At 60.9% G+C, this 12,032-nt stretch overlaps 1 protein-coding gene across 4 annotated transcripts; it reads right to left on the bottom strand.

Moving 5' to 3' along the window:
- Positions 1–495: 495 nt before the first annotated feature.
- Positions 496–11,521, bottom strand: TLE5 (TLE family member 5, transcriptional modulator). Of its 4 annotated transcripts, none has more exons than XM_064382108.1 (7): positions 11,435–11,521; positions 9,833–9,930; positions 6,106–6,169; positions 4,737–4,781; positions 3,908–3,970; positions 1,702–1,776; positions 496–1,625 (listed from the first exon to the last, which is right to left on the bottom strand). In XM_064382108.1, the coding sequence occupies exons 1-7, from the start codon at positions 11,501–11,503 to the stop codon at positions 1,404–1,406; spliced, it is 636 nt and encodes a 211-aa protein (XP_064238178.1). In that variant the 5' UTR covers positions 11,504–11,521; the 3' UTR covers positions 496–1,403. The 4 variants fall into 4 exon arrangements, with proteins under 4 accessions (XP_064238178.1, XP_064238179.1, XP_064238180.1 ...); XM_064382109.1 differs by lacking the exon at positions 11,435–11,521 and adding an exon at positions 10,782–11,106; XM_064382110.1 differs by lacking the exon at positions 11,435–11,521 and adding an exon at positions 10,782–11,106 and having other exon boundaries at positions 496–1,622.
- Positions 11,522–12,032: the final 511 nt, after the last annotated feature.

Genomic DNA, 12,032 nt, shown 5'->3' with positions numbered 1-12,032 from the left:
TGGCCAGGCTGGTCTCCAACTCCTGACCTCATGTTCCTCCTGCTTCAGCCTCCCAAAATGCTGGGATTACAGGTGTGAGTCACTGCGCCAAGCCTGCAACTCTTTGCCTTTTTAAATTTTTTTGAGAGGGTCTTGCTCTGTCACCCAGGCTGTAACACAGAGGTGCAATCTTGCTCGGTGCAACCTCCTCCTCCTGAGTTAATGCAATGCTTGTGCCTCAGGCTCCGGAGTAGCTGGAATTACAGGCCCCGCCACACCTGACTACTTTTTGTGTTTTTACTAGAGATGGGGTTTCGCCATGTTGGCCAGGTTGGTCTTGAACTCCTGGCCTCAAGTGATCCACCTGCCTTGGCCTCCCAAAGTTCTGGGATTACAGGTGTGAGCCACCGTGCCCGGCCTCACCAGGGAACTCTCGATGTTCTAGGAGGGCATCTCACGCTGGAAGGAACCCCCCAACCCGGGGCAGCCACGACGCAGAGGCAGGAACACAGCACGGAACCTTCTCACATCTTTATTTGAAAGGCACAGCTAAGCCCACCCTTGATACAGCACTTCCACTTCTCTGTAGAGATCAAACGACGGAACACATCATGAGCTGACTATATACAGACACAGGTGTGGGTGTTGCTTTTTTTAAAAACATTTTTGTCTTTTTTTTTCAATATCCCCTTCTTAAGAGACAAGCTAGTATACTGGAAAAAGAAAAAAATAATAAAATAAAAACCAAGACAACTTTAGTACCCTCATCTTTATTTGGGAAGGGGAGGGGGAATCCTGGGTCGCTCGCCCTCACCCTGCTCCTCCCAGCTCAGCTAAGCTCACTCCCCCTGTGCCCCTTCTTTTGTGGGTGACAGGAGAGGACCAGGTGGGCATAGAGGCGTCTGGAACTAGCAGAGGTGGTGGGGGGGGGTGGCAGGAGGTGGAGGTGGGAGCCTATCTGGGGCCCGGGGTCGGGGGAGACTCGGGGTTCCCAGGACGGGAAGGGGGCGGTTAGCGTTGCGTGCATGCAGTACCAGGGTGAGCGCGCTGTGGCGTGTGCCCCGAGGGGCCCGGGCAGACCCTCAGTGACACGTGTTCAAAACGGGGGAAGTGACGGGGGTGCTGGACTTGGCCAGCACGTGCTCCCTTGGGACCTGGGCTCCCATCTGACCCTCCAGGCCTTAGCTTGCCTTGCGTGTCGGGGCAGGTATCCACCTATCCGGGCTGCAGGGGAGGAGAAGGGAGGCCGGGACCCGGGCAGGAAGAAAGCTAGGGGTGGCCTGCAAGCCGGGCTGGGGCGCCACCATCAATACTACGGGAGTCTCACCAGTCCCCAGCTCTGCCGTGCCGTGTGCTACACATCCCTTTCTCTCGGTGTCTGTCTCCCCTCTGTCCCCCCCCACCCTCCCCGTCCCGGCCCCCCGCTAATCCGACTTCTCGCCGTCGTCCTCCTGGTGGGCGTCACCGTCGTGCCCGTTCTTGTCTTCCTTGGAGAGGTGGGCCTGGGAACCCAGCGCGGACAGCGAGAGGAGGCCGGTGCCTGCGCTGACTGCCGGCAGCGAGGGCGGCTGCAGCCCCACGGGGAGTGGGGTGAGGGGCAGGGCCAGGGCCTGCAGCTGGGACAGCTGGTGGGCCTGGAGCTGCTGCTGCAGGGCGTGGGGGGGAGCGTTAGCTGCCTGCGGCCCACCTGTCCCCCGCCCCCCGCCCAGGTCCCATACGTACTCGGATGATGGAGTTCAGCTCGGGGGCGGTGACCTGCTTAGCCCTCTCGATGGCTCCCAAGACCTGCTGCTGGTGCTGAAAGTGGGGGAGTGGGGAGAGGCAGTGATTCCTTCTGATCCTGGGGGGGGACCCTGAGGCTCCACTACCAAGCGGGTGGTAATGTCCACTCCCCCCAGTGGTTGTCAGCCCCATCAAAGCGCCTCCCTCTCCAGCTGCTTCCTTCACCAAGCCTGTCTCTTCGGCTGGCCAAAGGAGACCAATGGAAAGCTACAGAAAACCATGAAAAGCGTTTTGTGCGAAGGCGTTAGGAAACGGGCTCTGAGTGAGCCCGGGAGAAACCCCGGATGCCGACCTATCTCATGTGCAAAGACGGGAAAGATGTGAATCTCTGTGCAGTACGCAACCTGCCCAACTGTGCAGGGACATCAATCCTAAGAGCTCCGAGACTGTGCCCTGACGTCGGCCAAGTTGAACCCTTCTCCTTCCATGGCTGGGGAAGGCCCAGTGAATTCTGGCAGAGGCTGGCTGGGGAATGGGCCCAAGTTCCGGGCAATGCCCTCCCCAGCTCTTCCCAAACAGCTGACTCTCTGTAGCCAGCAGATGCTAGAATCTACCAGTCTCCCTTTTTGCCTTGGCTACCAGGAAGCCTCTGTTCTGAAGGGCTCCAAGCGCCCTTTTCTCTAAGGCTTTCTTTCTTTTTTCTTTTGAGACAGAGTCTTGCCCTGTCGCCCAGGCTGGAGTGCAATGGTGCGATCTCAGCTCGCTGCAACCTCCACCTCCCAGGTTCAAACGATTCTCCTGCCTCAGCCTCCCAAGTAGCTGGCATTACAGGCACACACCACCATACCCAGCTAATTTTTCATATCTTTAGTAGAGATGGGGTTTCACCTTGTTGGTGATGGTCTTAAACTCCTGACCTCATGATCCGCCCACCTTAGCCTCCCAAAGTGCTGGGATTACAGGCGTGAGCCACTGTGCCTATCCTTCTCTAGGGCTTTCATTGGGTCCCTCTAGACTTGTCCCTGGGCAAAGCAGGGCACCCAAAAGGTCTGGAGAGACATATGCAGGAATTGAAACAGAATTTACAGGCTTTTGACAGTAAACTTAGCAGGGAACAGGAGATGGGCCTTACATGGCCCTGGGAAGGGGCGCCTCACATCCTGAGCCTCAGAACCCAAAAAAAGAGAAGAGGCCGGGCGCGGTGGCTCATGCCTGTAATCCCAGCACTTTGGGAGGCCGAGGCGGGCTGATCACGAGGTCAAGAGATGGAGACCATCCTGGCCAACATGGCAAAACCCCATCTCTACTAAAAATACAAAAATTAGGCCGGGCGCGGTGGCTCACGCCTGTAATCCCAGCACTTTGGGAGGCCGAGGCGGGCGGATCACGAGGTCAAGAGATCGAGACCATCCTGGTCAACATGGTGAAACCCCGTCTCTACTAAAAATACAAAAAATTAGCTGGGCAGGGTGGCGCGTGCCTGTAATCCCAGCTACTCGGGAGGCTGAGGCAGGAGAATTGCCTGAACCCAGGAGGCGGAGGTTGTGGTGAGCCGAGATCGCGCCATTGCACTCCAGCCTGGGTAACAAGAGCGAAACTCCGTCTCAAAAAAAAAAAAAAAAAAAAAAAAAAAAGAAGAGGAGCCGGCATCAGGTTCCTCTGGGTGTGCATGTGCACGTGTTAATGTGTGCTCAGGATCACGTGTGCCCACGTGTAGCTGCACACACCTGCATGTGTGTCACTGCGCCTGTGTCTGCGTGTATCTCCCGTGTGCCATGTGCCCATGCCTGTCTGTGTGGCTGCATCCACGGGTGGCTGCCCGTGCTCCCCCCGCCATCACACGTACTGGTCCTCCGTCCTCTGCCGCCCGCAGGGCCTGGAGGATGTCTCAAGAGGGTGAAAGCGGGAAGATACAAGGAAAACCTTCCCGGGCGGTTTCGGCCCATCCGACATTCCTACCTATGTCACGATGCACTCCAGCTGGGAATTCCAGAGCAGGGTGAGGCCCGCCCTCCACACCCCTTTCTCTGGCCTGGGGATTTTTCTGCACAGGCTGGCTCTGGTATCCAGAGCCGGGGAGGTCCAGAGAGGGGAGGGCTGTGCCCTGGGGTGCCCAGCGCACCACCTGAGATGGCTGCAGCAGGGCAGGGGCTGGGCACGTGCGGGACCCCACTCCGGCCCCCGCTCCTGAGGCCCTGGCTCTTACCTCTTGGGAGAGGTAAGGCAGGACCTGGGCACAAATCCCGTTCAGCCTCTTGACGATCTCCGCCTGGAACACACAGATGAAGCCGGCTTCAGTCCTGGGCGAGGGGCGGGGAGAGGCCAGCCCTAGGAGGCCCACACGGGGACCCCGCCCAGTCCTGCCTCGTGGGGCTTCTCTCTGAGAGGGGCGGGGTGTGGCCGGGGTGGGATAAGCAAAGCCATGTTCGGGTCCGAGGACAGCCAGTGGCGAAGATGGGCCTCGAGGCTGGAGGTCCCGATAGCAGAGGGTGCAGGAGGCCACAGTACACTGGGGCTCTGCCACTTGGCGGTGGGTGGCTCTGGGAGGACCAGCCCCTGGCAGGTAGTAAGCACTTGTGGGAATGTAGGGAGGGCTGGGGGCGGAGGGTTGTGGGGAAGGTCTCTGCCCCTCCCCGCCTGGGAGAAAAAACTTCCAGGGAGGCCTGAAAAAGAAACGGGGTTGGGAGCTTGGGAAGGGCTTGGGAGGTAACTGGATAACAGGGCTGGCTTCGTGCCCAGCGAGGGCCTGCAGCTACCTGCCTGGGGGTGCCTAAGTCGGGGCTCGAGGTGGCGGGGAGCGGGAGGAGGCGGAAAGAAGGAAGAGGGAAAGGGGAGATGAGGAGGGGGAGGAGGGGGAAGGGGGAGGAGGAGGAGGGGGAGGAGGGGGAGGAGGAAGAAAAGGAGAGGGGAGGGAGAGTGGAGGGGGAGGAGGGGGGAGGAGGGGAGGAGGGGAGGGGAGGGAGAGGAGGGGGGAGGAGAAGGGAGAGGAGGGGGGAGGAGGAGGGGAGGGGGGAGGAGGGGGGAGGAGGACGTACCTGTTTGTGCATCTCTATGTTCAAGCCGTAGGACATCTCGTAGTACTATTTGGGGGAGAGAGAGAGAGGGAGTGGGAGATGGGGGTGAGGAAGGATGTGGGGGCGAGGAGACAAAGAGATGGGGGAGTGACAGAGACAGATAAAATGGGGGAGACGGCAAGAGACAGCTGAGAGAGCAGGAAAGAGAGGGAGAGGCAGGTGGGAGGGAGACAGAGCGCAGGAGGGAGAGACGCCCACACGTAGCATGGCGGCCAGCCTGCACGGGAGAGGGGCCGGGGCCCGCTGGGGCTGCCGATGGAGACTGGGGGCCCTCTGGGTCCCTCGCCCTGGCCTGGCTCCTCCCCCACTCCACATGCACCAACAGTACACCCATTCCAGGGCTCCTAATCTTGTGTCTTTCTGTGTCTTGACTGCGGGTGGGCCCCGACTCCGGGATGTTTGCCTTCCTCGGTATAAACAGTGGGTGTAAACGAAGCCTACTGTTTCTGGCTCTGGGGCCAGCAGCTCCCCTCGCCCCAAGCCCCAGATCTGACCCTGCCCCTCCCTTGCTCTAAACCCTCCTGTGGCTCCCCGTCACCTCTGGGGGAGAAAGCCAAGTTCATTCCCAGGCCTTCACGCAGTTTCTCCTTCTCTGCCTGAACTCCTACTCATCCTGCAAGACCCCAGCTGCATGCCCCATTTCTCCATATAGTCTTCCTCAGGCAGGTCCTAGGTCCCTCTCTCTGACCCCGGCCCCATCCCTTCTGGCTGCCAGGGTCAGAGTCTGGCTCTGCCTCCCCCAACGGTCTGGGAGATCTGGGTCCTGGGCTGAGACCCTAGCATCGCTGCTCGAGGGTCAGGTCAAGGCTGGGTCAGGGAGGGGATTTTTGATGCAGAAATTGCCACCTGGCGGTTACAACACAAAGGATTCTAGCAGCGGTAACGCAGTGTCACACCTCGCCCCCCCGCCCCCCCGAAATGAGTAGGGCTCAGACCCCCTCCCACAGGCTTCCTCTCTCAGCTTGGGCCCAAAGGGGTTAAGTGGGGGGACCCTGGCAGTGGGGAGGGATCGGCTGCTCCCCCACGTCAGTTCCTGGCTGTTGGCTTTTACAGCCTCCTCCTCCTCCCTCCTCCGCTGCCAAGGACAGCCGGGGGACCTGGCAGGCCTGGTCTGCAACCCGGCGGCTTGGCAACTCGGCCACCTCCTCGGCCAGCTGCCAGGCTAGTGAGGCAGGCTCAGCCCAGCAGGGGCCGGCTGAGTGGAGAACAGGCCCTGAGCCCTCACGATTCCCAGGGGAGGTGGCCCAGGTTTAGGTAGCAGCTGGCCGTGGCGGGGTGTGGGAGGCCCTGTCCCGCCCCCAGCACGGGACCCGGGGTGGAGTGACTTTACCATCACGTAGTGACGCTGCATCTCCGACTTCTCGCTGGCCAACTTGTCACATTCCAGCTTCAGGCTGAGGAGGCACAGGGGGAGACCGAGTGGTTGGTGGCGGAAGGGCGGGACCCTCCCCACCCTCTGTTATCCAGGGGAGGAAACTGAGGCCCCAAGGTGCCAAGGCCCCCGTAAGGGCGTGATCAGCCAATTCTCAGAGGGTCAAGCAACAATTTTTAATTTTTCAATTGAGACGGGGGTCTCCCTATGTTGCCCAGCCTGGTCTCAAAAACTCCTGGGCTCAAGCGATCCTCCTGCCTTGGCCTCCCAAAGTGCTTGGGATTACAGATGGGAGCCACCCGCCATGCCTGGCCGAGGGAGCCAGGAGCTTTGGTGGGGCTGAGGGCATCGAATTGAGGGGAAGGGAAGTGGGTAACGGTTGAGCTCTCTGTGATTTGGGGGCAAGGGGAGAGCGCCAGGGCCGCTGACCCTAAGATGGGGGTGATGGAACCCCCCTCGCAGATCTGGTGGAGGAGAAAGAACGGACATTATAGAAACACCAGAAGTCAGAGGCCTTCACCTCTCACGATGCGGATGAGGCCTGCAGCGTCACTGTCACGCTCCTTTTATAGATGACACAGTGGACACCCAGAGAGGGTGAGCAATTGGCTCAAGGTCACACAGCCAAGCAGCAGCCCAAGCTTTCAACCACAGGGGAAAATTTTCCAGACCCACATAGAAATCTTAAAGAGGCTGAGAGGGTCTGGGGCTGCAAGGCAGCTCCCGGCTGGCCTTCCCAAGGGGACCCTAGCTTCGTGGGGGGCCTGGGTTTCCCGGAGAGACCCCTCAGCTTCACCCTAGCTTCGTGGGGGGCCTGAGTTTCCTGGGGAGACCCCTCAGCTCCCTCTATTCCTTCCTGTCTTTTTTCTTTTTTTGAGACAGCATCTCGCTCTGTCACCAGCCTGGAATGCAGTGGCATGATCTCGGCTCACTGCAACCTCCGACTCCCGGGTTCAACTGATCCTCCTGCCTCAGCCTCCCGAGTAGCTGGGATTACAGGCGTCCGCCATCAAGTCTGGCTAATTTTTGTATTTTTAGTACAGACGGGGTTTCACCATGTTGGCCAGGCTGGTCTCGATCTCTTGACCTCATGATCCTCCCACCTCAGCCTCCCAAAGTGCTGGGATTACAGGCGTGAGCCACCGCGCCTGGCTGCCTTTTTTATTTAGAGTTGATAAAACACAGCACTTCTCCAACTCCGCCTGGGCCGTCCCGGTGGCTGACGCCAAAGCTTCTTTCTTACAGGCCCTCCGGGGAGGGATGAGCTCAGGGCGTTTCTCAAAGCCCCCATGAGGGTGTTGTCGCCGGAGGGAGAAGAGCGGGTGCGAGGGCCTCCCAGTCCCGGAAAAGATCTGGTGATGGCAGTGGGGGAGGTGGACAAGCCCCTGTCCTTTAACCCATTTAAATCCAATCCAGCACAGCCTGCGGACCTGGCTCTGGCTTACCTGCTCCTACCATCCCCGGCCCCTCCCAGACTGGGTTCAAAGCTTGGCCCTGCATCTTCCCTGCTGTGTGACTCTAGGCAAACTCCGCTACCTCTCTGGGCTTCATTTCCTCCTCCGTGAGGTGCCACCCACCTCGCAGGGTGGAGTGGAGAAGACTCAATGAATTCTGACAAGCGCTAGAACAGTCCCGAGCATACAGCAAACACCCCATAAATGCACGTGGATTTTTTTTTTTTTTAAGCCAGTCAAATTTAGCAGTGGGGGCTTGTATACCAACTTTAGTGACACTAACGTTAATAAGTTCTGATAAACCAGTACCATCGGACCAGCCAATGCCCAGATCTTATGATCCCCCGGAGCCTGGCATTTTGCTCTACCAGAGAAGAGTGTGCCAAGCTGGGGACGCTGTGGCCTCCACCAACTTTCCTCTAGTGTCCTTTTAAAAGTGCATTTGTTGCTACCATTAAAAAAAAAAATGGGCCCACGCCTGTAATCCCAGCACTTCGGGAGGCCGAGGGGGGTGGATCACCTGAGGTTGGGAGTTCAAGACCAGCCTGACCAACATGGCAAAAGCCCGTCTCTACTAAAAATAACAAAAATTAGGGGCGTGGTGGTGCACGCTTGTAATCCCAGCTACTTGGGAGGCTGAAACAGGAAATCACTTGAACCCAGGAGGCGGAGGTTGAAGTGAGCCGAGATTGCGTCTCTGCACTCCAGCCTGGGCAACAGAGTGAGACTTGATCCGGCCACCCAGGGGTTGTTATGCCTTGAACATCCAGTGTGTGCCTGATATGGCAGGAACCGTCGCTGGATAGCAGAAAGCCCAGGCCCAGCAGATGGAGACTCCAAAGCTCAGAGAGGGTGTCAAGCTTACTGGAGGTCACACAGCACTGCGAAGGCCATCTGATCTCTTCCCTGTGGAATCAGGTCAGCCCCAGGGCTCACCAGGCAGTCTCCAACCCTACACATCCAGGGACCCAAACAGAAGTTTCTGGGGCCTTCCTGGAAAGCTGGCTCCAGTGCCTTTGACCGTCAGGGTCTCAGTGTACCCATCTTGAGAATGGGCACGACAGCCAGACCTCACGAGGAAGCACATACAGTCTTTAGCACACAGGGAGTACCCAAAAGTTTGGATACTTTCAATAGCCGCGAGAAAATCGAGATTCCCCTTTCTACTTGAAGGAAATTCAGGATCCCTCCAAGAACACTTCTGGGGTGGGCAAACTTCAGGCAGGAGAGGGCCCCAAGGCTGAAACGTGGGTCTGTGCTTAGCCTGACTTCCTCCACACTCCCAGGTCTAGTGCGCCCCTCCAGAGCAGGGCAGGTGGGAATGTGTATCCTTAAACCAGGAGAGAAACCCGGTGCAGATCTCAGCCTTGCTGCTGCCTCAGTGTTAATAGATACCCCTGAGGAAATCCCTAACCTCTCTAGGCTTATTTTTTTTGAGACAGAGTCTCGCTATGTTGCCCAGGCTGGAGTGCAGTGGCATGATCTCGGCTCACTGCAACCTCTGCCTCCCTGGTTCAATCGATTCTCCTGCCTCAGCCTCCTGAGTAGCTGGGATTACAGGCGCGCGCCACCACACCCGGCTAATTTTGTATTTTTAGTAGAGACAGGGTTTCACTATGTTGGTCAGGCTGGTCTCGGACTGCTGACCTGAAGTGATCCACCAGCCTGGGCCTCCCAAAGTGCTGGGATTATAAGCGTGAGCCACCACGGCTGGCCTGGGCTTAAGTTTCTTTAAGAGGACTAAATAGCTCCTTCCCCTTAGACCACGCTACATGGCAAACTCTTCAGAAAGGTCAGATTTCCGAAAGAAGCACCTTGGAAAATCTGACGGACGCTGGGAACCCTTTCTCCAAAACTGGGCAAAGACAGAGATGCCCAGGTCACTAAATGTGTTTTGGGGTTGGGGGGATGGCGAGTCCAGGCTCTAACCTGTTTGGTGCAAGGTCTTTTATCCAGTGGGGGGCTTGGGGGAGACTGGGGAGGGGGGAGGGCTCTGAAGTCACACAGCTGGGTCTTTGGGCGAATTATTTCACTTTTTTTGTGCCTCGGTTTCCTCCTCTACAAACTGGGGCTGTTTTAAAAAAAGGAATTCAGTATTTGTCAAGTGATTAGGTCGGAGTCTAGCACATATTATTTTCCTGATCTGACGGCCCCAGCCTTGCCATCCGTGCAGAATAAGGGGGGGGCTCACCTTCTCGGGGCGCAGGGAACCCCGGCCGGCACCCCCTCACCTGTGATACTGAGCTTGCAGTAGCTGAAATTCGTCCTTGATGCGGTCGCAGGAGTCCGAGGTGGTGAATTTGAGTTGCTGGGGTAGGTGCGAGGAGCCCTGTGGGGAGGGGCGCCCGGGTCAGGCCCAGGCGTGGGCCAGGCCCCCCTCGAGGGCGGGCCAGGAGGGAGCGGCCGCGCAGCTGCGGCGCCCCCCCTCCTGCCCCACTTCCTGGGCCCGTGTTTACCGCCCCTGGCAAGGCCCCCATCCGCGCTTCCTGCCCCCGCCTCTCCCCGGGGGAAGCTGAGGGGGTGGGTTCGCCCGGAGCCGCCCCGTCCCCCGCCACCCCCAGGCAGTGGGGGTGCGATTTAAGGCCCGCCCTAGATGGGGGGCAGGGTACGCCCTCTACCGCCCCTCCAAAGCGCCAGGAGTGGGTGCATCCGAGCGGGGTGGAAACGCGCCCTAGGGAGCCCCCCTCCCCAAGTTGAGGAGCAGCGAGTCGCCCCTGCAAAGTCCCCTTGGGGGAGGGGGTCTCTCTCTCGGGGCCCAAAATCTTCCGGGGGGGAGCCCACCCCAGAATCCCAGCGCCCTTCCTCGAGGACGCGCTCTCTTCCGGGAGGGGTGCGCCTCGGATTATCCCCCCCACCACAGGCCCCCAAAGGAGCCCCGCGCTGGAGGTGCCTGGCGGGGCTCCCGGAGATCCCCAGGCCCGAGGCCAAGGCCGTCCGAGGCCCTGCCTGTCCCGGCGGGCGAGGGCAGGGGGGCGCCAAGCCGGCAGCTGGGGGGGTTCGGGGCCCGGAAGCTGGGGGAGAATCGGGAACTGAGGGGGTGTCCGAGGGTCGGCAGCAGGAGGGGGGTCGCGCGGGGCTCGGAGCCCGAGAGGGAAGACAGGGCCCGGGAGCGGGGGGGGGCGCCGGGCCTGCGGGTGGGGGGCGCGGGGAGGGGGCGCCGGGCGGGCGGGCCCCGCTTACCGAATGCCTGCTTTGTGGAAACATCATGTCAGTCGCGGCGGGGGGCGCGGGTTGCGCCCCGGCTGTGCGCCCCGGCTCGGGCTGCTCGGGGCGCCGGGCGGCCGCGCCTTTGTCCCGGCGCCGATCGGCAGCTCCCGGGGCCGCCGCCGCCGCCTCCCGCGCCCGGCCTCGCCCGCTTCCTGCGCCCCCTCCCCGCGCGCCCGGCCCCGGCGCGCCCCGGGCCCCGCTTCCTGCGCGCCCGGCGCCCCTCCCCGCCCCTCCCCGCCGCCCGCCTCCCGGCTCCCCGGCCCCACCGCTATTGTCTAATGGCGGCGACGCCGGCAGTGGCCGCGGCTCGGCTGCTGCGGAGGCTCCGGCTCCACCTGCCGCCGCCGCCCGTGCCCCGTGCGCGCCGCCGAGGGGGGGACGCGCGCGCCCGGGGAGGCCTGCGGATCCCCACCCCGGCCCGCCTCCCCGGGGCCCGCCCGCCGCGGTGACCTTGGGCCCTGCGCGCCCCCGCCCCGGGCCGCGGCCCCCGCCACCCGCCGCAGCCTGGCGGCCGGCCTGGCCTCGGTTTCCCCATCTGTCAAAGAAAGGGACCCGGCTGCCCACGTCGAAGCCGCCGGCAGTGCCGTGGCACGACCTGGACGCGTGCCAGGGACGCACTCTGTGACCTTGGCTCTGGCTGGGCGGTGGTTCTTGCCAGGCCTCAGTTTCCTCTTCTCCAGAAAGGCAGCGGTCATGCCGCCTTCCTCAGGGAAGCTATTCTTTGGACACATTTATGGAGGGCCTGTGTGCCAGGCCCGGCTGCTCCAGGGCCCTGAGGTGGGGGTGGGGGTGGGGGTGGGGGTGGGGGGTGGGGTGCAAGGTCCCTGCCCTGGTGAGGTGCCTGGAGACAGACAGAGACAAATTCACGAGCTGAATTCCCAGCAGGTCAGATGGTGGGGACAGCTCTGCGGAAAAACCAGCTGGGAGAAGGGCGGGGTAGGAAGGGGCAAGGTTGAACAGAGGGCAGGGAGGATCAGAGAGGGCTTCCTCCACCCCTAAATGGACCCCAAGAAGGAGAGAGAACAGGGGGATGGGGTGCAGTGCTAGTCAGAGGCAGGACGAGCAGGCGCAAAGGCCCTGGGGCAGGACTGTGCCGAGGGTGCCCAGGAGGAGGTCAGGAAGGCCGGGCGGGAGGCAGGGCCTGGGCCTGGGGCTTCATGCTTTTGCCCAGGCCTTCTGCCCCTAGCAGGGCTTCCCCTTGGGTTAATCTTTACTGCTGCATTT

This window comes from Aotus nancymaae, unplaced genomic scaffold, assembly GCF_030222135.1.
Source record: "Aotus nancymaae isolate 86718 unplaced genomic scaffold, 86718_ANA_hifiasm-v0.15.2.pri h1tg000028l, whole genome shotgun sequence".
NCBI classification, from domain to species: Eukaryota; Metazoa; Chordata; class Mammalia; order Primates; family Aotidae; genus Aotus; species Aotus nancymaae.
The sequence above is the reverse complement of the archived record's forward strand: the minus strand, read 5'-3'. Positions and strand labels throughout refer to the sequence as shown.

Excerpts from the sequence above, each read along its gene's own strand:
- TLE5 (XM_064382108.1), bottom strand. The coding sequence starts at position 11,503 with ATGACCGCTGCCTTTCTGGAGAAGAGGAAACTGAGGCCTGGCAAGAAC. Across the intron at positions 6,170-9,832 it reads CTGCAAGCTCAGTATCACAG|CCTGAAGCTGGAATGTGACA; the intron begins GTGAGGGGGTGC and ends GTGCCTCCTCAG. Across the intron at positions 1,626-1,701 it reads AGCTGAACTCCATCATCCGA|CAGCAGCTCCAGGCCCACCA; the intron begins GTACGTATGGGA and ends CACGCCCTGCAG.